The 24,865-nt window shown below is 58.4% G+C and overlaps 2 protein-coding genes across 4 annotated transcripts; both read left to right on the top strand.

Moving 5' to 3' along the window:
* Window positions 1–763: 763 nt before the first annotated feature.
* On the top strand, window positions 764–12,857 carry ECH1 (enoyl-CoA hydratase 1). 3 transcript variants are annotated; one of them, XM_084612163.1, is made up of 10 exons: window positions 764–880; window positions 4,199–4,376; window positions 5,844–5,932; window positions 6,429–6,553; window positions 7,810–7,858; window positions 8,598–8,662; window positions 10,643–10,713; window positions 11,418–11,489; window positions 12,025–12,175; window positions 12,588–12,857. In XM_084612163.1, the coding sequence occupies exons 1-10, from the start codon at window positions 829–831 to the stop codon at window positions 12,690–12,692; spliced, it is 957 nt and encodes a 318-aa protein (XP_084468289.1). In that variant the 5' UTR covers window positions 764–828; the 3' UTR covers window positions 12,693–12,857. The 3 variants fall into 3 exon arrangements, with proteins under 3 accessions (XP_084468289.1, XP_084468290.1, XP_084468291.1); XM_084612164.1 differs by having other exon boundaries at window positions 870–1,005; XM_084612165.1 differs by lacking the exon at window positions 764–880 and adding an exon at window positions 3,828–4,005.
* A 4,067-nt stretch (window positions 12,858–16,924) lies between these two features.
* Window positions 16,925–24,462, top strand: LGALS4 (galectin 4). Its single transcript, XM_084612221.1, has 10 exons — window positions 16,925–17,010; window positions 19,020–19,108; window positions 20,372–20,576; window positions 21,311–21,445; window positions 21,922–21,951; window positions 22,384–22,425; window positions 22,812–22,841; window positions 23,279–23,367; window positions 23,789–23,954; window positions 24,267–24,462. Exons 1-10 carry the CDS (start codon window positions 16,966–16,968, stop codon window positions 24,411–24,413), a joined length of 978 nt encoding a protein of 325 aa, XP_084468347.1. The 5' UTR covers window positions 16,925–16,965; the 3' UTR covers window positions 24,414–24,462.
* Window positions 24,463–24,865: the final 403 nt, after the last annotated feature.

Raw genomic sequence — 24,865 nt, 5'->3', positions numbered from 1 at the left:
CAATAACACCTGTCTAATATTGTGCCCTTTAATTAAACAAGCTGTCCCCTTGTGTGTTTAGGGGAAGCTAGACTGTGGGTTGGGGAAGGCCTCTTTGTGTCCTCAGCGACTGACGGCAGCAGTGCTGAGTAAATCCTTACTTCCCACAGCTCAACAACTGCAGCCGGGAGTCACCAGAACCCAGGGCCCGCCTTGGTCTGTACGGTGCCACCCAAAATAAACCTAAAAGCCCCCCGGAAAGGGGCAGGGAGGGGGACAGAGGCACCGTCCCCGCTGCCCAGACGAGCGGGGAGGTTTATGGGGGGCTGACAAAGGCTGGGTTCTTTTGGGCTGAGTGGGATGCGGCACCGGGGGCGGGGGGGGGGGTGCAGCAGGAGTGGGATGGGCTGGGGCAGGGGCATCAACCTGGAGCAGTGGCTGGGCCCTGTCTGGGGTGGGGGGCAATGGGAGAGATGAGGCCTAGGCCTCCCATGCTGCAGGGGCTGTATGGCACCTCCACTCCCCTGGGGAGCCTCCCGCAGCTTCCCCTATGGGCCTCTGTAGCAGTTGTTGGGTGCCACTTCCGCCTCTGTAGGTGTCATGGCGGACTGGCGCCCTTCCGCCTCTGTAGGTGTCATGGCGGACGGGGCACTTCCGCCTCGCTGGGTGTCATGGCGGAAGGAGTGGGGGGGGGGCTGAGAACGGGCCGCCATCTTTCCTGCGGTGTGCCATTAGTTAAAATGGCGTCGGGGGCGGGGCTCCGCGTCCAGTGACGCAGGGCGGGGGCGGGGCTCGGCTGCTGCGCTGCCCCTGACGCGGCTGGTAGCGGCCGGAGCGCGGGAGCCTTCGATGGCGGCGGCGGCGGTTGCTGGCTCCGTCCTGAGGGGGCTGCTGAGGAGACGTGAGGGACCGGGACGCTCTGACCCCTCCCTGACCTCTGACCCCCCCCTCGCACCCTGACCTCTGACCCCCCCTCGGCGTGTCAGTCATGGGGGGCGAATCCCCCTCAGGTCCAGCCCCCCCCAGGTTAGGAGCCCCCCCCCACTTCTCAGCCTGGGGGGGGCCAGGGTCGCCCCCTCCTGGGCATGGCATGGGGCCTGCCCCCCCTCCCCGGGCATCTTGTTCTCTCCTGCTGCCCCCCCCCCGATTTCATGTAGCCCCCCCCAGCTGCCGGTCCCCGGGGGCTCGAGGCGCCCTAGGGATGTATGTGCCCCCCCCACCCCCCCGGTGAACAGGTAGGTGCGTCTGACCGAGGCAGTGGGGAGCCGGTGGGGTGGAGCCCAGGCCTGGGCGACCCCGCTCCCTGCCTCAGTTTCCCCGCCTGTAAAGCGGGCACAAGGCCCTCGGCCTGCGGACGCGGCGAGCTGCAGCTGTAAGCGGCCCGGGCGGACTCGCTTCGAAATAAGTCGGCGGGTGTCTGCGTGGATCAGCTGGCGGGTCTGGGCCCTCGAGAGGAAGGACGAACCGGTGGTTAAGGTGCTGGGCCGGGCCTTGAGAGATCTCGGCTCAGTGTCTCCCCTCCCACCCCGCTCCGGTCCCCCTGTGTGATCTGGGGCAAGTCCCTTATTCGCACCGTTTCTCGGGCCTGGCCTGACGCTAAAAACTTAGGTTGACCCCCCCCCCCAGCTGTGTTGCGCAGCGGTGTGAAAAATCCCCGCTCCCCAAGCCATGCAGCTACACCGTCCTAACCCCCGCACCTCCCCATATGTAGATAATTCGTCAGCTGACCTAGCTGCCACCTCTCGGGAAAGTGGGTTGCCTACGGGAGAACGTCTGCCGTTGGTCGTGTCTACGCCGAAGCGCGCTGCGGCTGTGCCTCAAAGCGTTTCGAGAGTCGACAAGCCCTCGGTGTTCCCAGTTGTACAATGGGAATACTAGCCCAGCCCTCGCTCACTGCAGGATTGGGCAGTGCTCAGATTTAATAATTTTATTAAGATGATGTTGAAGTAAAAAGAAAACGGTACAGAGTTTAAGCATAGAAGTTTCTGGTTATCAGGGAATAAGGTGCAGGTTATCAAGGGGTGCGAAATTCGGTTTAGGAACGGGTGGCGTAAGGAATACATAATCTGCAATCTCCCCGATTGGGGGTAAAAGTTTAGCGGGTCAAAGTACAGATGTTGAGATATGGGGGTATGTTGTCCATATAATGGCTGCGTTCAGATGCGGAGTATAATGAGTGGATACGATGATGAGGATGGGTTTACCCTCATTTGGTGGGATTTAATGTTCGGTGAGTTTATGGTTCCAGTTCATATGGTCCAATGGAAAAAGTCTCTCAGTCCCTTTCCCATAGTTGCTACACGATGTCGTACCGGCTCACACCTCCTGGTACTGTTGGTGGCCGGTGATATGTTCGATGTAGATGTCCCTGGACCATCGGATGGTGTCCAAGACCATGATGCGAAGGGAGGGCATGGTGGTGGCATAGAATTACTGAAGATGGCTAGATCGGGACCTGCTCCAATTCCCAGGGCTTCTGCTGGGTGCACGTGTGTGGGAATCTTTCTGGAGAAAACATTTTCCAAACAGAGGCAAAGCAGGGTGCCCTGAGCATCCAGGCTTGGCCCTGGTGAAAGACTTGGGCAAGGAGTTACCTGTTGCCCAATTGCTTCTGAGTGCAAACAGATCTGAATATCTCTCTCCCCCGCCCCTCCAATGTGAACATGCTATTTATAAGCCAGACTCCGAAAGCCTGGTCAAAGGACCCTAGGGGAAAGGTTGTGTCTCAGATAGCACCGCACTGATGTGCAGCGTTGAGTATTGTCCCAGGAATGCACGGGGTGTTCAGGGGGTTTTATGTCCCCCTTCTCTTACCTCTTCTGTCCAAACATCCTAAAGCCCTTTGTGGACACAAGTGAATTCAGCTTCACAGCCCTGTGAAGTAGCTCAGTGTCCTTGCTCTATAGTTGGGGAAACTGAGATGCAGAGTGGGGAAGGGACTTGCCTGAGGTCACAGCACAGGTCGGTGATAGAACTGGCCCCGATAGGGATGGTTAGAGTGGAGGGCAAGGAGTCAAGCCTCCTGGGTTCTATCCCAGCTCTGGCAGGGGCGTGGTGTCTAGTAGTTAGAGCAGGAAGGGTGGGAATCAAGACTCCTGGGTTCTGTCCCTGGCTGTGGGAGGACAATGGTGTCCAGTAGTTAGAACAAGGGGGCTGAGAGTGGAGACTCAGGTTCAGTTCTTAGCTCTGAGAGGGAGTGTGTTTTAGTGGTTAGAATCAAGGGGGGTGTGGGGCTAGGACTCCTGGGTTCTCTTTAGTCTCTAAGGTGCCACAAGTACTCCTTTTCTTTTTGCGGATACAGACTAACACGGCTGCTACTCTGAACCCTTTCCAGATGTTGCAAGTCACTTCCCCACTTTATGCCTCAGTTTGCCCAATTTGCCAAATGCAGCTAAAATTGCTCCCCTGCATGTGGGTGGTGAGGTTTAAGGCACTGCAGATGAACAAGGGAGCAGTCTGCTCATTCACATACAAATAAAGCTGCCCAAGCTCTGCAGGTTTGAGATCCCCTAGGAAGGACTGAGAAAAGTCTGGGTGTTTTTTTCTGTGATAAAATTGGGGGAGAGGGACCACTGCGTAAATAGAATTGCATAATAAATTCTGCACCTAGAGGAAGATTTCAACAAGCACCACCTGGAAAAATGTAACCCACCCTCCTCCTTTTCTCAAACTACACCAGCTTCCTTGTGTGTTCTGTGTTGCTCAATCTCCGTGTAGCCCCCTGGTTAATTATTCTTCCAAACCCTCGCCTCTGCCAAGATGCATTGAGCATTAGAGGCAGCACTGAACTTTAATCTTTGTGTGGCAAGGAAAACAGAGGCTGTGTCACTGTAACTTGGGTCCCACCGTTTGGGCTGTGAAATTCTGACTCAGGCACTGACTTTCAAAAGGGCCAAGCCCAGAGCAGCTCCCACAGCAGTCGGTGCTGAATGTACCCTTAGGCCCCTTTGTGCTGTGCAATATGCAGACAGTCTCTGTGTCGGAGCTTACAGATGAAATAGACAAGGAGTAGGAAGGGAAACTGAGGTAGGGGGAAAGGGATGTGCTTGAGGTCTGTGGCAGAGCCAAGAACAGAACCCTGTGCCCTATTCATTGGGCTGTACTGCTCCTCTTACGTTTACCAGTCTCTGCCCCATTTAATAGTGCAGCCCAGTACCCCCCGGGAATTCTCCTTTCCTGGGATCCCTGATGTTAATGGGCCGTGTTTCTCTTTTCCCAGAGCTGTCCGCTCAGTGTCAGCCACTGCTTAGCTTCAGAGCCATGTCGTCAGCCCCAGAGCAGCCCCATGCATCTCACAGCTATGAGACTCTGAAGGTGTCCAGGGTGCGGGAGAAAGTGTTCCATGTGGAGCTGAACCGGCCGGACAAACGGAACGCCATGAATGCAGTGTTCTGGAGGTAAGCCTAGGAACGCTGGGCTGGAGGATCCGTTGAGAGGTCCTCTAGCGCTCCCCCCCCCCCCCCCCCGCTGTGGCTAGATTGTATCCCTAGACAACAAGAAACAAGCAAGGGAAGGGAAGCAGCCAGTTACTGGCTGTTCTTGTGGTGTCGATGGCACACGTTGCTCTGCCAGGTGGTGGGTGAACTGGGTCAAATCTCAAACAGATTTCTGCCCCAGTGAGCCCAGAGCCGAATGTGACAGCATTAGGGCGGGGCAGCATTGGAGAGCAGTGATTCTCAACCATTCTGGGATTAGGATCCATTTGTAAACCTTGATGGCCTGTCATAACCTGGTAAATAGCCGTAGTGCTAAAAAAACCCCACATCTGGCTTACTACATATTTCTTACCCTTGCTGTAGAACGTACACACCAATGTGGTACGTTCTAAGTACACCATGCATACCTCAGCAGTGGCTCTTGTCTCAAAGGGCTGGCTCGGCTGTGCTCTCTGTGTGGCAACCTGTGGTACGGGGACGCAGCGCCACTCAGGTTTGGCCCAACCACCCCTTTGTCATGATGGAGGGGTGGACGGGCCAAACTTGCAACAGTGTGCACCATGTAACAGTGCTCAGAGTGGGGAGCCGTGCCCAGCCAGCCCCACGGGACTGGAACTGCCATTGTGGGAACTCTGCAACCCTCCCACCCCACCCTGGGGGCAGGACACCCTCCCTCCCCCCACAGGCCTCCCGCCTGGCCATCTGACACATTCTAACCACCCAAGTTGCAACCCATGGGTTGAGAAACCCTGGAAAGAGGGGATGTGTCATGGGAGGAAGCTGTATTGGGAGAAGCCACAGCTGATTTCCTGAAATGGCTGGGAGCAGTCTTGGTGAACTGGAGAGGTCTGGTGAAAGGAGGGTTTGTGGTTAGAGGCTGGGGCCAGAAGACCTGGGTTCGATTCCTGGCTCTGCCGCGAATTCCTTTTCCGCACAGCTGGCCTATAAAGCCCTCTGCTAAAGCAGCATGTTTCCTGGTGAGGTGCTGCCGATAGGATGTTCTTAGCTGGGGTCACTGATGCTTTACCATCCTCACCCTGAGCCAGGATGTTTCCATGTTCTCCCCCTGTTTTAACCTGTCTCTGATCCCACAGCACCCAAGAGATCAAGAACAAAGGTGGCTTTGATTCTCTTGCGCTCGTGCTGTGCCATCCTCTAAGCCAACTGTCTGCCCCGTAAGAGCCTTGTCCCCAGCTGACATCCAACAACTTGTTGGAGCTGGTTTTGTCTCAGCCTGGTGCCCGGTGGGACTGATGTCTGGATCAGCCAATGGGTCTGAGTCTGAACTCCCTTCTCGCCCCTAGGAGCTGGGGGGGGTGTGCCTTCAAGAATTAAGGGTGAGGGTTTTTGTAATTTTTTTGGGTTGGCTGAAGTACCTGTCCCTCTAGTGAGAGCCTGGCTGATCTCCCGTTGCTCTGATCCCTGCAGGGAGATGGTGGAGTGTTTTAACAAGATCGCCCAGGACTCAGACTGCCATGCGGTGGTGGTGTCGGGTGCCGGGAAGCTATTCACTGCCGGTAAGGAAACCCGAATGTGCTGGACACAGGTGGAGCCTCGGACGAGTGGCTTATGTGTTGTGGAGATGGGGTGGGTTTCCTGCCAGCCAGAGGCCAGCTCCCGGCTTGCGATAGTGACCAGTCACTATGCAAGAGGTTCTTTCAGCGGACATTGTTGGGCTTAGGAGCTGCACTGGGCCAGTCCCAGCATCGCCTCCCCCTAGCAGGACTACTCTGGTCTGAGCCAGGAATCACCTCCTGCTGGGTCGGGCCAGTAGAAGCCATCCTGGGCCAGTCTCTGTGCATCTCCCCTGGGTGGGGCAGGTAGGAGCAACATTAGTTTCGGGCATGACCCCGGGGGCCCTGACCTCACCACTAACAGTCAGTGTCTTAGCAGCTGAGTGTCCAGATCCCTAGATTTGGGCATGCAGGAGTACGGGGAGGTTGATCGTTACTCTTGTGATTGAAGTAGGGGTGTGTGTGATTTTTCCCTCCTACCCCCAACTCCCTGCCATAGGCATCGACCTCATGGAGATGGGCAGCATGTTCATGATGGTGGAAGGGGATGACACAGCTCGCAAGGCGTGGAACACACGCAAGAAGATCAGGGAGTATCAGGAGAGTTTCACTGTGCTGGAGAGGGTGAGGAAGCTCGGCAGGGACACAAGCACCTGTCCTGCCAGGAAGCTGTTCTTGCCTGGTGTGGACTAGGAGGGAAATGTTTGCTTATGCTAATCAAGTGTGTAGGAAATGCAAGTAGAAAGCAGGCCTTAAAGCCTAAACTTCAGGCTTCAGACTAGCTAAAGTTAAGTGTGTTAGGAGGAGTAAATAAAAAGTATAAAAGTATAATAAACTCCAGCCACAACCTTGGGTCATGGTCATCAATATGTTTTCGTTTTAACAAGTGGTATAAGGGGAATTTGTACATGGTTTGCAGAATTTGCATTGATGCAAATGATGATTAAAATAACATTAACAACAGCCAATAACATCTCTGAGTACAAAAATTAAATATAATAGCAAAAAAAGTAAATTTAATATTAATCAGTTTAGAATTCATTATAAATAGGGTAGCTTCCCATTTATAGAAAGCTTCATGCACAGCTGAAGAAAAAACCCTTTATCCATTTCTTCATCAAAAAAATGAATTGCCCCTTAATGTTATTTCATCTTAAAATGCAAGTATGAATATAGAATTATTATGCTGTAAAGTCTTTTGTGCATGCTTCCTTTAACATGATCATATAATATATTCTTAAATTTCATCACTCGTCGCTTACAGTGTTGTTGTAGCCATGTTGGTCCCAAGATATTTGTGCGACAAGTTGTGGCAATGCTACTGTAATACTCCTAATAGTAATACAAATATACAGCGCCTGGCACAATGGGAGCTGGGCCACGACTGGGCACCTGGGTGCTACCGTAATATACCTAACAGCAATAAAAATGTACAGTGCCTAGCACCATACGAGCCTGGTTCATGACTAGAGCTCATGGCCCTACGATAACACAAATAACAGTAACATGTCCAGGATCACCAAGAACTGCATCCCAGCATCTTCCTGGCTCTACCTCCCTGGCCCCTGGCTAGCACTGTAGCTCCCTGCACGAACCCTCCTTGGGGGAGTGTTTTCTGCCCTTGTGTGTGGAGTACACCTGCCCTTCTCCCATTGTATCAGGGCTTCCCTGCAACCCCCAGCTTCTCGTGGCCCCACTGTCAGCCCTGAAATCAGGATGTGAGCAAGAACCTGGCCCATCTGGACAGAGCAGGGCTTAGAAGGGACTGGAGCCCCGATGAGCCAGGGTCCCTGCTACCCTTAGTAGTGGGTTTCTGAGCTGGGCAGGGGCTGATTTGCTTTGGCTCCTCAGTAATGAACGTCCTCTTGGCTTTCTTCCAGTGTCCGAAGCCTGTGATTGCCGCTGTCCATGGAGCCTGCATTGGGGGAGGTGAGGCCCATTGGATTGGGAATGGGACAGGGCTATGTTAGCTCAGGGCTCCTCATGGGCGTGAGATGGGCTGGAATCAGCAATAGGCTGCAGAGCCTTTCACTTCTTAGATCCCTGTTTCCAAACTGGCACAGACCATGAGGGACCGAAGGCGCTGGCTGTTCCGTAGCCTGAGTGCGATGAGGGTTCGACTCCCAGTAGAGTGGCGTCCAAACTGCCCTGAGAACTGACACTCATTGGGAGCCTCACAGCAAGACGAGGGATCGAATCGGGCCATGGAGAAAGCCAGCAGTTATATCAGTGAATCAGTAGGGGGCACCCTTCCCTCTGAAAAAGTGGCAGAGAGTCCTGTGGCACCTTATAGACTAGCAGACGTATTGGAGCAGCAGCTTTCGTGGGTGAACACCCACTTTGTTGGATGCATGCAGTGGGTGTTCACCCACGAAAGCTGCTGCTCCAGTACGTCTGTTAGTCTATAAGGCCACAGGACTCTCTGCCGCTTTTACAGATCCAGACTAATACAGCTACTCCCTGATACCCTTCCCTCTGAGTTAGTACTGAACCCTGTGCAGCACTAGGGGTGCCATGCACCTATCCGTATAGGGGATGCCCCAAGGGGAAGCCTTGTCTGAATCTCCCTGGAGACTCCTGGCACCAGAGAGAGGGAGAACAAGGACAGGAAAGTGGAGGTGTGGGAATGTTACGGCAAGACCAGAATGACTGTCTGTTCCCTTTGCAGGTGTAGACCTGATCTCTGCCTGTGATATCCGGTATTGCACCCAGGATGCATGGTTCCAAGTGAAGGTATGTCCAGGGCCCTCTGCCACCCTTCCCTTGAGGGCAGAAATCTGATTGTTGCTGGCTTTTTAAGCAAGTTTTGGGGCATGCTGGTGACAGCAGTGTGCTTTTCTCGCTCTGTTACTTGTAACATGCCAGCAGCACTGCTCTGTGTTTTCCACACTGCGGAATATAAGGCATTTACGCAGCTGTGCAATTATCCTCCAGAATCCGAGCTCATTTGATGCTTCCCAGGGGTATCCAGGGTTTTCAGGCACCTCGCTGCCAACTGCCTTTACCATGAGGCAGTCTGGTCTGTGGATCAGCGCCCTGAAACCACCAGCCTCTGGCCCTGCTCTCTCTGTACAGGTAGTGATAGGCACACGTTAACTTCTGAGCCCTCGGATCATCCCTCTGGAGTCCCCAGTCCCTGCAGCACAGAATGCTTGCAGAACTCTCAGATCCACTATTCCCAAAAGAAAAATACACTCCAGCTTGTAAAACTCAGTGCAATTACGTAGAGTGAGAATAAGTTTGTCAAACAGAGATTCAAGTGCTAGCAAGTCAGAAGATTGGAATACATCTACGGTTACATATAAAACAAAATTCTAAGACTTCTTAGAGCCTCTCTTTCACTAACAGGGCATCCCCCTGTCTCCTATAAGATAGCGTAACCCCAGTGTTTTCAACCAGTTTACTTCGTAGGTGAAAGATGCCAAATATACCAAAAACAGACCTGTGATGTTCACCTCAAAACAGGACATCTCCTCTCTTCCCCCGCTGTTTACCTCTTCTTGTTAATTTCCTTCTGTCATCTCTGCCAGCTCTTCACTGGCATTGGCATGCTAATAGACGCCTATTGTATGACACACAATGAGAGAAGAGTCTCCCATCCCCTGTCTGGAGACATTTGTCTCAAGGCACGCTACGTTTGAGTGACCAGTTTACAACTACAGCCCGAAAAAACAGAATTTTCAGCATATATATTTAACTCCTCACTATTTTCTGTACCTAAATCTTGCAATGATTACAATAAACAGTGTGACGCAGGTGGCATCAAGCGGTCCCTGAGTTACAGTTGCCTTTCATGGTTCTGCCAAACCCCTTCGGGATTTGAACTGATGCCTGAGTATGCTGAGAGCCTGAACCAGTAGCCCAGAGAACCCATTTATGTTAACTCTGTAGCTTAGTGATGATGCATTAGTTATGTTAGTGGCATACACACGCAGAAGTTAAATAAAAACACACAATACTCTCGCTGGAAGGTTGCTGCAAAACACTTTATTTCTTAGACTTTACAACCCTAACACACCAGCGCCCCAAAACAGAGCAAGACAAAGCAGGCTGCCCTCTGAGGCAGAGGGGCTCAGCTCACCCTAGTTTGCTCTCAGCTGGCTCTTCGCTGACTGAGTCTGATCTCACGTTTTCCTACAGTGCCCCCCTGGCCTGCCAGCAGGACCAGGAAAACCCTAGAACATTTAAAGTGACAGATCACAATTGTAACCCACTTTTCAGTCCATCTCAGGATTGTGGTAGCGGGTGCTGGACAGATATAGCGAGACAGTCGCTGCTTGGAAGAGTTTATGTTGTCAAAGGCAAAAAAGGGGGTGGCTGATAGAAGCAGAGTCATTGGCTGGCAAATGTGCCATTTCCCTCTGCAACAATTACTACAGCTGCCTTCTTTACCCCAGCTCCACGTGGCTCCCTCTGGTGGTGGCTGGGCCACATACGTCGCCTTCTGCAGCCCTGGCCAGCAGACCTGGGTTTTTTAGCTGAGGCAGAAGAGTTTTGTGGTTTAAGACCTGGGTTCCGTCCCTGCTGCCGTTGTGTAGCCGGGCCATTTCCCTGCAGATCATAGTAACAGAATCACACACACCCTGCACCCCCCCCACCCCCGCCCCGGCACAGCTCCCTTGTGTTGTGTGGCCCAGTGAGCTGATGCCCCTTCTGCCTCGCGTCCCTAGGCATGAGGGTGTCTGATCCCTGCCCTTCTCTCCCCCCTTGCAGGAGGTGGATATCGGGCTGGCGGCAGATGTGGGCACGCTGCAGCGCTTGCCCAAGATCATCGGGAACCAGAGGTATGTGCCTGCAGCCGGTTTCAAATGTGGGGATGGGTCAGAGCCCGGATTCTCCCCAACCCCATTAAAAGGGGCAGTCAGTTGATGGAGAGCTGGCAGATCCTTGGGTAGGCTAACAGCCCTGGGGGTTATGTTGTGTGCCACAGAATCTGAGCACCAGTGCCTGGAAAAATGCCCCTTTCACGCTCCTCCGGGCCCACGCTCCATCGTGGGGAGTTGTTTCCACCTTTGACCCCATCTTTGCCTTGCAATTCGAGCATCGCTGGCTTTGCCTGGCCAGGCTCCTTTCATTGAATTGGCCACGTTCTAGGCTGGCTCATGGGTCACCCTGTGGCCTTTGCCCACGGGACCTTGCTGGGGAGGGGAGTGGGAACAGCCCAAGGCAGAAATGGCACCTCGTGGCGTTTAGAGAGACTGCAGGGAGCTCTGGCCCAGCTGAAGAGCAAGAGGATTTAGGATCCATTCTCCCGCACCTAGTGGTCCCTACTGGCCGCCCAGTGCCCCTGGAAGCTGGCTGGGTGTCAGGGAGTAGCTGTGTTTCCAGCAGGGCAGGGCTGCAGGCTTGCTGTGCTGGCAGTGGGAGAGGGGAGACATGGGGAAGGGATCTGTACAGCATAACTGGCAAGGTGCAGCCTCTCCCAGGGAGGGAGGTGTGTGTGTGTGTGTGTCACACCCACACCTGCCCCTGTGCTCTCCCTCCCCAGCCTGGTGAATGAACTGGCCTTCACCGCCCGCAAGATGATGGCTCCAGAAGCTGAGAGCAGCGGCCTGGTCAGGTAGCTGCCCCCATGAGCATGTTACCCAGGGGAGCGAATGCCCCCGCTCCCCGCCTCCCAGAGGAGAAGCAGCCTGTTCCTCCAGCACACAGGTGGCTAAAGGGAGGCACAGAGAGGGGTTGGGGGCTTCTCCTAAGTCTGGCAGTTTTGGGAGGAGACCCAGGAGTCCTGGCTCCCTGCTGCCCAACTACTAGATCCCACTCCCCTCCCCTCCCAGAGCAGGGGATAGAACCAAGTCGTCCTACGTGTGACTCCACCTTCTCCCAATTCCTGAGCGCGTGAGGAGTGGGGTCGTGCTCCCGAGAGCAGACAGGCCCACGAGGCTGAGGGCTTCCTTTCCCCCCTGCATGGGTCTATGGGGTAGAGCCACTGGGGGAGGGGTCTGCCCCCTGTCGTGATGTGCACTGCGATTGGCTGGAGACCCTGCTGCTGCGAACTGGTTCTGTCCCATCCGCAAGGTGGGGGGGGGGGGTGTCCCTGCTCCGGGGGTCGGAGCACCCGCCTTAGCGTCGCGTGGCTCCTCCCCTCTCTCCAGCCGGGTTTTCCAGGACAAGCAGGCCATGCTGGAGGGCGCCTTTGAGCTGGCGGCCGACATCGCTGGCAAGAGCCCCGTGGCCGTGCAGGGCACCAAGGTCAACCTAGTGTACTCCAGGGACCACTCCGTGTCTGAGGGCCTGCGGTACATGGTGAGCACCCAAGCTGCTGCCCCCTAGCCCTGACCCTCAGCTCTGCGGATGCCCCTCATTCCCAACCCCAGCCCCTGGGCTCCCCACGCACAGCCGTGCCAGTGCCCCTCAGGCCAGATCTCCAGCCTCCTGGGCTCCCCACCTACTGCTCTGCCGGTGTTAACCCTGACCTGCACCCCCAGGCTCCTTATCCACAGCTCTGCCAGTGTCCCTCATTCCCAACCCGCAGCCCACAGGCTCCCCACACCAAGCTCTGCCGGTCCCCCTCAACCCCAACCCGCAGCCTCTGAGATGCAGTTGTGCCCTGGAAATCTGCCTGCGGCCTCCTGTGGCTAGAGGGGAAAGGCCCATTGCATTTCCCTCCCCTCAGTGGCTCTCCTGCCCCCCCTCTACCTGCTGTGCCTCCCCCCAGGCCACCTGGAACATGAGCATGCTGCAGACTGAGGACCTCATGAAATCTGCTCAGGCTGCCATGGAGAAGAAGAGCACCAAGGACATCGTGTACTCCAAGATGTAGCTGCGGCTCAATCGGACTGTTAGCCCACAGTGCCTTTAGGGTGACCCCCCTTTCTGGGTCAGGCCGCGGGGTCTGCGCTGGCCCCTAAAGCTTGTTTCATAGCAGAAAAAGCCATCAATGAGATGAACCCAGAGCTGAGTTATTAATAAACTGAAATCAAGCAAACCTGCCCTCTGGGGCTCACTGCCGAGGGGTCCAGGGTTTGAACTAGGCAGCATGGGAGAAAGGGAGCCCAAGGTGGCGGCTGGAAAGTGGCAAGGGGCAGAGGCTAAGGCAGGGAATAGCCACCCCAGGTGGTGGAGGGGGAAGGTGGGACCTCAGGTCTACGCTAGGCAGAGGCTGAAGTGGGGTGTGAGCGATGCTGCCCCTAGGAGGGGGTATAGATGGCGGGCACCAGCCCCAGGGGAGCAGTAGGGCTTACCCTGCCCTGCCCTTGGCCATACAACAGGTGCTCTCTGCCCCCTTGCTGCTGGCTCAGGCACCAGAGCTAAAGCGGGGGGCTGGTGGGAGGGGAGCCCTCGAGGGGAATGGGGGTTTGATGCGTCCCAGAGTACAGAGGCAACTCGCTTCCACCTGCCCTTAGCATGAGGGAGCCTTGTGGGTCCTTGCCAGGGTCAGTTCCCTGCCTCCATGGGCCACACAAGCGCTTCCCTCGCCCCACCCCGGCCAGGGATGGGCACTTCGCAAACTCTCAGCGTCTCCTTGGAGTGTCCAGCCCCGGGCTGCTCACAGACCTACCATCCCCACTGTTCCCACGGGAACAGGTGCCAGCCCTTGCTCCTTACACCATCGAAAGCCGCACTCCTGAACACAGTGAAAACAAGGCCACGTTTATTTAACAAACGGCTTCAGTGGCCAGTAAGCCGCAAGCTTGGCAGCAACGAGTCCGTATACAAGCCTAACACCAGCTCCTCTGCCCACGGTCCTTCCACCAGTGTCAGCCACGCCTGGCGGTGAGCCCCCGTTCACGAAACGAACCCAGTAACCAGCCTGGGTGAAGGATAACGGGGGGGGGGGAAGAACTGCTGCCACCCCCCAGTTATAGCTCCAGCAGTTCATTGGCTTTACTCCCTGCAGTTTTGCTTCGCCTGGCAGCGGGTGGCCGTTGTGAAATTGGCAGAGGAGCGGCCTGAGAGCGGGACGGGGGCTGTACCTGAGGCCTGACCGGTGTCTGTGCCCCCCAAACGCACAGACCTACAGCCAACACGTCTCGCACGTTTCCTGTACGATGCCCCATCTGCCACAGGCTTTCAGCCGAGACTGTAAGCGACCGGTGGGGCAAGCCCAGCGCCAGGGAGCCCTGTGATGCACCCGCTGCCCCTTGGCACGGAGCGCTCCTGGACTCCCACTGGGGCTGAAGTCCGCGAGCCATCCAGGCTGGCCCCGCCCACGTGCACTGTGATCACCAGAGCTGGCGCAGCTCTGAGGTTTCCCCTTGGGGGTGACCCCCCCAATTCGTGGGGTTGACCTTTTGCTGCATTGAAAAGCTTTAAAAAGCTTCAGGGCAGCAAAAATATTGAGCTGGTTTTTTCCTTCTGTTGGAAGCGGGGTGGGGTGGGGTGGGGAGGGGGTTGGCTTGCTTGGTTTAAACAGGAGGACGTGGCAAATGGAAGCGATTCACCAGCCTTTGGGGGGAGTGGTTTTTTTCACCCCAACCCAGCTGGCGAAACCGACGCGAATTCCACGGTCGCCAAATCTGCATTTTTGCAGCTGAAAATGTTCTCGGCACCACCGCTCCCCGATGTCGCAGGGGCCTGTAAGGCCGTCTCCCGCACACCCACAGACCCTGCCCTAGTCAGCTGTGACCTTTGCTACCCTCCCACCCAACCTAACGAGCAATCAGCCCATAAAACCCAACTCCTCGGAGAGCTCTGGGTGGGGAGGGGACGGGATGGGGCACAGAGCCAAGGGGCGCTGGCTCTTCCAACCGCCCCACCTCTGTTGGCCTGTCCTCTGGCCCATTTAAATTAGCTCCGTGGCACTGGCCTGCAGGCAGAGCAAACAGCAGTGAAGGCTAGGACGAGGAAAGGCTATTGGGTTCGGTGCCTGGGGGACAGCTGAGGTCAGGCCAGTCACCCTCCTTCCAAGGTGGCTCCCTGCAACCGGGGGCTAAACTTCCTCTGGCCTGGGCTGGCGTGATGCGGCTCCGCGGCACCGTCCCATCTGTACCTCTTCCCCTGCTGTGGGGGAAGGCTCAGCCCTCGGAAGAGACGCTGACCTGTGCCAGCCTGCATGAATGGCCTGGACTTGGTCGGCCCCCCCACTCCAGCCGGAGCTGGGGGTGGGGAGTGACCCAGGGCCCTGGTCTTCCCCCCCCACCCCCACCCCCGCAAGCGGGCTGAGAGCATGGGACTTAATTCTCACCCTGCTCACAGGGAGGCAGTTGCCAGCACTGGGAATCAGGACGCCTGGGGTCTATTCATGCCTTGGGCAAGTCATGTCTCTCTGTGCCTCAGTTTCCCCACCCCTTCACTAATGATTCAGACTGGGAGCACAATGGGGCCCGGATTTCACCTGCTACCGTAATACACACCATAAGCACAACACTCGTAACGCCAGACCTGACCCCCGTCCCTCACGCTGGGTCTTTGCAACGCCCGGCCCAATGAAGCCCCATTGTGGGAAGGGTGGGCCCCAGGTGCTGCCCTAACACCAGTGCCAAGGCCCGTAGGAACATCGCCCCTGGGGAACTGGCACAGGACGGCTGGGGTTCCCGGCTCCCTGCCCTCTGCTCAGCCTGCCCCGGTCTGAGCAGAGCTTGCAGATCCCAGCGCAGCTCCGGGGAACTGGCTCCGTGGGGGAGCGGGCAGGGCCCGGGATCTGGCCTTGGTAACCACAGAATCCGAAACACAAATGCCACAGCGTCCCCCGTGCACAGGGTCGAGGGGCCCCGCCACAATGCTTAGGAATGAGGAAGCCAGTCCCTCCCCTGCCTGCTGCACCCCCCCTCTGCCCCCCTTTTTTGCTTTCTGCCGTGCTGAGCCAGCCGCCCACGGTCAGGCAGGGACGCTCCCCTCCTCAGCAAACAAAGCCCCAGGATGGCACCCATCTGTCATCTGGGCACGGCTCTCTGGAGAGCTGCACCTCCTGGGGGAAAGGGCACAGGGAGGAGCCGTGCCCAGCCCTCCCCTGGTCTCCTGCAGCGAGTCCCCTCCTCTGCTCCCCCAGACCCAGATCCCCTGCCTTATGCCAGCACCCCAGCTCCAAGCCAGGTCACCTGCTACCCATGTGCTGGCTCCAATGATGGCTGGACCTTCGCCTCCAGCTGGACATGCGGCCCAGTGCCCGGCCCTTTGCCTTTCCTAAGCTGCAGGTGCCCCCTGAGCCCGGGACTCTGGGATCGGCTGCTCTCATGGTGGGGGAGAAATGTGGGCACGGAGAGGGAAAAGGATCAGCCCAAAGCAGGGCTGCCAATTTTGGCTGGACGTATTCCTGGAGGTCTCGTCACATGCCATTAAAGGTGACCCTAATTCCTGAAGACTCCAGGACAATCCTGGAAGATTGGCAACCCTAGGCCTAAGCCAAGGGGGGGTGGCACAGCTGAGTCCTGCCCAGCGCCACCCCCATTCCCCCAATCTAAGCTGTCAGCCCTGGGATTGGGTCAATGGAAAATCTGTGAGCAAGAGCTGGGGATAGAACCCAGGAGTCCTGGCTCCCAGCCCCCCTGCTCTAACCACTAGCCCCCCACATCCCCACCCCACTCTGCAGGGCCCAGTCACCACAAGGGGGATGTCACCAGGCACGCGAGGGGAAACCAACTGGCCCAGCTCCATGGTTACAGAGCGCATGTGACACTGGACGGGGGATCTGCTCCAGTCACGTTGTGGGGTGAACAATTCCAGAATAGAACCCAGGAGTCCTGGCTCCAGCCCCCCACCCCGCTTTAACCACCGGACCCCAATCCCTCCTACAGCTGGGGATGGAACCCAGGAGTCCGGACTCTCAACCCCTTTTGCCCTAACCCATCTCCTACCAGACTAGGAATGGGACCCAGGCGTCCTGCCTCCCAGCCCTCCCCGTCCCCAGCTTCAACCACTAGATCATCAGAAATCTGGCTTTGCCATTTCCACTCAAAATGAGGATTTTCCACGGAGCTGGGTGCGGCTGGGCAGGGCAACACCTCTCCTGGGCAGGTGGGCGGAGGCCGGCCGGCCGAGTGGCCTGGCCGTCCCGCCTCCCAATCCAGGACTATAAACCCCCTTCCCTCCGCTTGTTCCTCTCCCTGTGCTCCACCCTGCCCATTCGCTGCACAGGGAGAGACCCCAGCGCCCCGATGGCCTACGTCCCTGCACCCGGCTACCAGCCCATCTACAACCCGGTAAGTGTCACCCCCCCACACACCCCGCGGCATGGCTCTGGGCTCCCCCAGGCCCCCCGCAGCCAGCCAGGAACAAAGCAAAGGAAGGAAACAGCTCGGAGCGGAGGAGAGAAAGTGGCAGGCCCAGAAAGATTTCCACGCTGCTGTTTGCCTGAGCTGACCTGTTTGCCCGCTGGGAGCACGGCATCGCTTGGAGCCGTTTCGCACCCAAGGGCGAAGTCTGTCTTTTTAACGCCCCCTCCCCCCCGGAACCCCTCGTTCCAACCACTTTGAATACGGACCCTCCCCGGGCCCCAGCCCCATCTGAGCAAATTTCGGGCCGATCCGACTCCATAGGTAGAGAATTTGCTTCAGCCTAGCTCAGGGGTGCCTGTCGCACCCACTGCTCCCCAGAGGCAGTTGCATGGCCTCTTAACGGAGGTACCCAGCTCTGGCCGAACCCGCCACCGGAGGGCTCCACTGAGCGGGTGCAAGGTCGGGAACCGGGTGTGACATTTTTCACACAAACCCTACGTCTGGCCCCGCAAACACGGTTGAATCTCACTAGGCCCACGGCCCTGCGCGTCCCCTCGTTCACCGGCCCGTTGGCCAAATCTCTCCTAGGCATCGTGAAACGGCAGCAGCTCAGCTCAGTAAAAGACGCACAACGAGGCTCATGTTCAATTTAGGCGCCTGACTCCTATTGAAACCCATGGGAGTTGGGCACCTAAATAACTTCAATCTCCATTACGACCGGCACAAATCCAGTGGCGTCTCCAAAGCGGGTGGAGTCGCTGCAGGTTTACACCCCGCTGGCCCCTGGATGGACGGTGGCTACTGATATCCAGCAAGGCAGCCCTCCCCCTCGGCTAGCTGCATCCGGCCCCCCTGCCCCCTAATGCATGGCTGGGTCTCGGGGTCACCTGGCTGGTGACGCTGGAAAGTTTCCCAGCTGGCTGGCGGCGAGCAGGGGCCTGATTCTGCCTCCCCGCTCAGGGAAGGCACCCCTCGTCTGGCACTCTGGTTAGTTGCTGGCCCCATCTCTTGGTGGGTCAGTTACACCATGGGAAAATCCCCCAAACCGATGCGTAATTTACACCCCGTGCCTAGATGCCGACAGACAGCAGCTGGCAGGCATAGGCAGCCGGGCTCGGTACCTGCCCGAGCTCCGATGCCACCAAGGCAAAAACAAACAGGGGCCCCCGTGGGGGTGAGGACGCTGGGGCAGATGAGCTGCAGGGGGGTCTGGGGTGGGAACGTTCTAGACTCACCCCGGGGACAGGTTGCTCAGCTCACCAAACAGCAGAGATTCCCATAGCCGGCCGACGGACACCGGCTCTGCTTGGATCCCGTCCCCGCCAGCCAGCCGGCTTTTCCCCCGGGACCTGGGGGATCCGCTCTGGAAGGCACCTGGCTAAGAGCCCAGGGGCGAGGGGGGTTAGGATGGGGTGAGGCCCAGGGCATGGGAAACCCTCCCGATCCCCTGTGTGTTTCTCAGCCAGCCCAGCCGGAGCCCTGGGCGGTCCCATCCAGTTCACCGGTGGGGTGGGATCCATTCATAACTAACGCACGGTCCCTCCACGGCTCCTTTCCCCAAGGATCCCAAAGGGCGGTACAGATGCCCGCTAACTAGAATCAGCCGCAGAAAAGGCAGAGCTTGCAGGCTGGGGTGTGTCCCCCCCGCCCCCAGTTGGTTTGGGGTGGGGGGAATGCTGCTAGCCAAGGAGCGTGTTAAAGGGGCCATGTGTCCCCCCAGACTCCTCCTGCAAAGCGATCAGTTTCCCCTGGCCCTGCTGCGGCCTGGAGCCCCGGCCTGGTTCCCAAAGGGGCTCTGGTCAGATCCCAGCCCCAGGGCAGGCAAATCAGGGAGAGGTGAGGCTGGAGGGCAGTGGAGGGGGGCAATCATCGCTAAAGCAGCCAGGAGCGGGCAGTGGGGAGGGGACAGGCACCCAGCACTGTGTGTCTACGGGTTCAGCAGTGTCACCGGTCAATTCCCCCCTCAGCATCTTCTCTCCTTCCCCATCTCTCAGCCCCTCCCTCATGCCACCCCCATCGTCGGGGGGCTGCGGCCCGGGATGTCCATCTACGTTCAGGGCACGGTGCCCCATCACACCAAGAGGTAACACTTCGGGCAGTGGGGGAGGCGAGGGGGACAGCTGGGCTCATGTGGGGCACGGGGGCTGGTTATACAGGGATCTCTCCCCCAGTGCAGAGATGCAGCCGCCTCTGGGGTGGAACAGGCAGTACGGAGCAGAGTCATCCAGAGGAGGGGATCTCGGGAGGCAGACGGGTCCAGTTTGGCCAGGACGCAGCAAAAAGCGCGGCGGGATGTTTAACGAGGGTGATGACCTTGGGCTTGTGGCTCATTAAACCCGAGAAACAGGAACCTGCCGACAGAGGAATGTGGGGGAAAGGCCCAGAGCTCCTGGCCGAGCAAGGAGGGGAGACGGGGTGAAAGGGGATCGGATCCGAGGGCCTGCACCAGAATGTGCAGCGTGTATACCTGACACACCCCTACGCTGGGGGGGGGAGGTGCCATTGTCATGGCAACTCCAGAAAGTCACCCCCCCAGGACCCATCGCCACTCGGATCTGCTGCGGGCTAGTTAGATCTGGCTACCGGCCCCTGGTTTGGGGCATTTGCCTCACATTGCCACCCCATTCCCTCTTTGGGGAGAGGGAGAGGTCCCTTGACCCCCTCCCTGCAGCGACTGCCCCTCCCCCACGGGGGGGGAGAGGTGTGGATCCCTCCTTCACAAGAGGGTGAGCTCCTCCCCTCATGGGAACAGGACTCAGCCCCTCTCCGCTCCAGCGCCTTGAACTCGGCAGTATAGGGCCTATGACACACAGCCCAGCAGCCCCGAGTCCACCCAGGAGGGGTCAGCAGTGCAGCTAGATGGCTAGAAACCTTCTGAATTTCCAGCTGCAATTTTTTGCTGGGCCCATTTCCCCTTGAGCCAACCCTGGGTCTCAGCCGCTCCCCCCACCCAGGTATTGATAGCCAGGGACCCAATCAACCCCCCGCCCCCCCCGCCCCGCAGCCTGCAGCCGGGCCAGACTCCCCCAGCCCTCTCCATCTCCTCAGCAGTCCGCTCCCCGCAGCCCAGCCCCCCTGGGCGGCGCCCGTTCCCCGCCTGCCCATGCCCCGCCGGCGGACGAGGTCCCCAGCGGGGCGCCCCGCTCTTTGTAAGAGCTGCGGCCAGGCCGGAAGGGACCGCGGGGGTCAGGTAGTCTGACCCCCGGGATAACCCAGGCCAGAGGTAACTCCTGGAGCGGATCCGTTAGGAAAACAAGCCCGTCTGGATTTAGACATTCGACGCAGGGGGTGGGATCCGTGACCCCCACCCCCCGCAGCTCGCTCACCCCCCCACCCCCACCCCCAGGTTCCGCGTGAATTTCTCCTGCGGCCCGCAGAAGGGGGCCGATATCGCCCTGCACTTCAACCCCCGCTTCGACAGCGGGGACAAGATCGTCCTCAACAGCTTCCAGCAGGGCAAGTGGGCCAAGGAGGAGCACGAGCACAACATGCCCTTCCACGAGGGGGAGCCCTTCGAGCTGCTCTTCACCATCACCCCCGAGGGCTACCAGGTGGGGCAGGATGGGGGGGAGGGGCACAAGGGATATCGGGGTAGGGGGAAGGGGTATGGGGAGGCCTGTGGGAGGCACAAGGGATATTGGGGGGCAGGGGGGCCTGTGGATGGCCACATTCTGAATTGGGGGCAGAGGGATAATATGCCATTGGAGGGATCCCCCATTTGTGGCAGGGGAAATGTGGGGGGTGGGGAGAAACCCATAGGGGGGGTGGGCCCCACTGGATCAAGAGGATGGGGTCAAATGGGGGGGGCATGATACCCCATCTGCAGTTGAATGTTCCAAGCCAGCGGGCTAGGGGCTGCTCCCCAAAGGCCTGGGAAAAGGGGTGGGGGGTGACACCCAGCTCCCCCCATCTGGGTGGAATCAGATGGCTTTGAAAGGGGGAATTGTTCCCCCCAAAACACATCCCAACACCTGCTCTCTAAAATGGGGGGCCAGGAGGCCTCACCCCCAATTTCCTGACCCCCCCAGTCTTGCCCCCCCCACCTGCGAGCCGGGCCCTGCCAGCAGGGGTCAGAAGGAAGCCAAAGGGGCTGGGGAGAAAAGACCCCCCCCAATTCCTACATCAGCAGCTGATCCCCAGAGTCTGCTTGGCAGCCGTCCCCCCTGTGTTCCCAGGGTAAACCCCAAGACATCAGGTCTCCCCTCCCCCACCCAGAGAGGCTCTTCTGCTCCGCGAGGGGTGGGGTAGGGGGCCAGGTCCTGATGCTGCCCGTCTCACACCCCAGATCATGGTGAACAGGACCCCCTGCTGCGAGTTCCAGCACCGCATCCCACCCGAGCGCGTGCAGGTCGTCGAAGCGGACGGGGACCTCGAGTTGCAGTCGCTCAATGTCATCGGAGGGGGCATGATGGGGGGCGGGGTGAGTGACCAGGGGGTGGGGGCACACGTGGGTGGTGGAGACAGGGGACAGGCCTTCCCCAGGGAGATGCGGGACTTTGACACTCACGCACAGCACCGGCCCCGCAGCCAAATCGCTAGCGCATGGGTTGGTTCTGGGGAAAAGCTGAGAGCTTGGATGGTAGGAGGGCTGGGGATAGAACCCAGGAGTCCTGGCTCCCAGCCCCCTCTGCTCTAACCACTAGACCCCACCCCCCTCCCAGGGCTGGGGATAGAACCCAGGAGTCCTGGCCCCCAGCCCCCTCTGCTCTAACCACTAGACCCCACTCCCCTCCCAGGGCTGGGGATAGAACCCAGGAGTCCTGGCCCCCAGCCCCCTCTGCTCTAACCACTAGACCCCACTCCCCTCCCAGGGCTGGGGATAGAACCCAGGAGTCCGGGCTCGACAATACCTCTCCCCTCTCTGTGCCCAGTGTCACACTTGTTTCCTTCCTGCAGGGGATGTATTACCCGCAACCCGGGATGCTTGTAAGTACCCAGAAGACCCACCTGCCCGGGGCTGGGGGAGATGCCAGCTCAGGGTGGGCAACTCGGGGGCACCCAGTCCACTATCGCAGCTACACGCCACCCCACAAGCCAGCAGGGCTTCGTTGGGCCCCCATGCAGTCCCTCGCCTGCCGCAGTGTGACAAGCCCAGAGGGGATGACCGGGGGGCCTGCACGGGGTCCTCCCCCCCCCCACACACACACAAAGAAGAGTCACAGGGACCTTCCCTCTGCTGAGCAGCCACTTCCCCTGGGGAGCAGAGATCCTATGGGCCCCTCTAGCCAGGATCCCCGGCCCCACTCCTCCCTGGATCAGAGCCATGGCCCCAGCTCGCCCGGGCTTCTCTAAGGAGAGCATTTCCAACCCTGCAGCCTCAGACCCTGTAACCCCCCTTATATTGTCTCTCTCTCTCAGGGCATGCAGCCAAATATGCCTCCGCCACCCACAAGCCTGCCGGTAAGTACACTGGGGCCCAGGGAGGAAGAAATTCCCCGATAAACACCCTCTTATTACTGAGAACGGTTTGTAAAGCCCAGCGCTGAGATGCAGCCACCTCTGGGGTGGGGAGCAGCTACCGTTTAACGGCTGCCCTGCAATTCTACACAGCAGTTTAAGACGGGAAGTGGAGGTGAATCCTGTATCCAACTGGCAACTGCTGGGCTAGGGAGGACTTTAGCTAAGGAAAGGCCAGATATTTCCTGGAAAACTAGAGAGGAGCCATCAGGTGACGGCCAGTTCTGTGGACCACAGGGACGGAGACACCCCCAAGGCCTTAGGGAGGGAGGTTTGGGCCATACCACGGCTGGCCAGATTAATAACTCCTGGATTTCTCTGCCCCGCAGATGATGGCTGGCCCTGCTTCCTTTCACCCGGTAAGTGTGGCAGACTTGGGGTTTTCTCTGCCCTTTCGCACCTGCAATGAAGCCACCTTATGGTTTCTCCCAGAACTCTTCCCCCAGCCCCGGAGTGCAGCCACCTCTGGGGTGGAATGTGCCAGCTGGCCAAGAGCCACACTGAACGAAGCTGGTGGCAGGAAGAAAAGAACACCCCTCCCCCCCATCTCACTTCCCCCGTTCAACTGGACCTGCCGGGGGAGGTTTGGGAGGCAGGATTACCTGGGCACCGCGTTAGCACCCCTGTATCCAAATCCGGGGCCCCACCAGCACCCTCTAGTGCTCCACGGGGGTCTGCACTGACTCTGAGGGGAGAGCGCCCCCACTGAGCCACTTCCCTGCCACACATCTGGGACGCTCCTCACCCCAGCACCGGATACGACCATTCTAGCCGGGAGGTCTCCATTCTCTTGCAGCAAGTCCCCTACGTGGCTAACTTCCCAGGCGGGCTGACATCCAAGAAGACAGTGGTGGTGAAAGGATTAGTCCCGCAGGGTGCTAAGAGGTATGCAGCTATTGCACTGCTGTCAGCAGGGGAAACTGAGGCACCAGCAGGGGGGGAAGTGACTTGCCCCACCCCCAGGTCTCATGGTGACTCTGCACAGAGCTGACGATAGAAGTCAGGAGCCCTGGCTCCCAGCCCCCCCTGCTGTAACCACTAGACCCCACTCCCCTCCCAGAGCTGGGGAGAGAACCCAGGAGTCCTGGCTCCCGGCCCTGTGCTCCAACCCGGAGGCCGTACTTTCTAGCCCAGACTAGGCTTCTCCCATCCAGGTGCAGTGGCGTTGTATATCTGGCTACAGGCTCAGCTGGCTTGTATGTCCAGCCCTGCCCGCCTCCCCCAAAGCCACACCCCACTCAAGGGCAGATGACCCCCATCCCCCCACCCACTAGCCTCCAACTTCACCGGTTCTCTGCCTCCCCAGCTTCAGAATCAACTTCAAGATGGGCTACTCCAAGGATATCGCCCTGCATATTAACCCTCGCCTGAACGAGAAGACCGTGGTCAGGAACAGCCTCCTGAACGGGCAGTGGGGCTCAGAGGAGCGAGAGCTGCCTCACAACCCCTTCCAGCCCGGCCAGTACTTTGATGTGAGTAAACTCCTCGTCTGTGTGTCATACGCCCTTTCCTGCTAGCAGCGAATGGGGATTCTCCTTTAGCTCAAGCCCAGGGTCTTCTAGAGCAGAGAGAGAGAGTGCGTGCGTGATGCTGCCCTCTGCTGGATGGCATCAGAACTGCATGTCTGTGTCTCATAGCCCCTATACAGTTAGCAGCTAATGAGGATTCTCTGGCAGCACGGTCTCCACTAGCCCATGTTGCCTGCCTGGTCCCATAAAGGGTCAGCTCCTTCACGGCTGTCCCCGTTGGCTCCATCTCACGGCCGCTCTTCCCCCCCTCCCCAGCTCTCCATCCGCTGTGGGAACAGACGTTTCAAGGTCTTCGCCAACGGGCAGCCGCTCTTCAACTACAACCACCGTTTCCACAACTTCCAGCAGATCGACACGCTGGAGATCAACGGCGACGTGGTCCTGTCCTACGTCCAGTTCTGAGCCCGGCCCCGCCGCCCAGCACGGGAGGGACACACAACGCTGCCCCCCCCCCCCCCGGCTGGCATCGCAGACCCAATAAACTACTCTGGTTCACGCAATGACGCTGTTGTGTCAGCTGCCTTCCCCCCACCCCACACCGCCTGCTGCGGGGTGGAATCGGAGCCTCTCCCCTGTGTGTCATAGACCCCCCCCTGCTCACAGCTGCTGGGGACTCTCCTCCAGGTGGAGCTGAGTTTGAGGCCTGCGCAAGGAACAGGCCTAGAGATGTTATAATGCCCCTCTGACCCCTCCCTTTCCCAGGCCGCCCACTCAGAGCCTGGCAAACATCACCAAATTAAGCCTCCCAGTCGACCCCCGACCCCTCCTCTGGTACCAGGAAACCCCCTCCCTGATGCCCCACAGCAACCCTCCCCCTTGCCAGAAGCCCCCCACCTGCTCACACCCTGCCCAGC

This window comes from Lepidochelys olivacea (genome assembly GCF_965140295.1).
Source record: "Lepidochelys olivacea isolate rLepOli2 genome assembly, chromosome: 23".
Lineage (NCBI taxonomy): Eukaryota > Metazoa > Chordata > Testudines > Cheloniidae > Lepidochelys > Lepidochelys olivacea.
The sequence above is the reverse complement of the archived record's forward strand: the minus strand, read 5'-3'. Positions and strand labels throughout refer to the sequence as shown.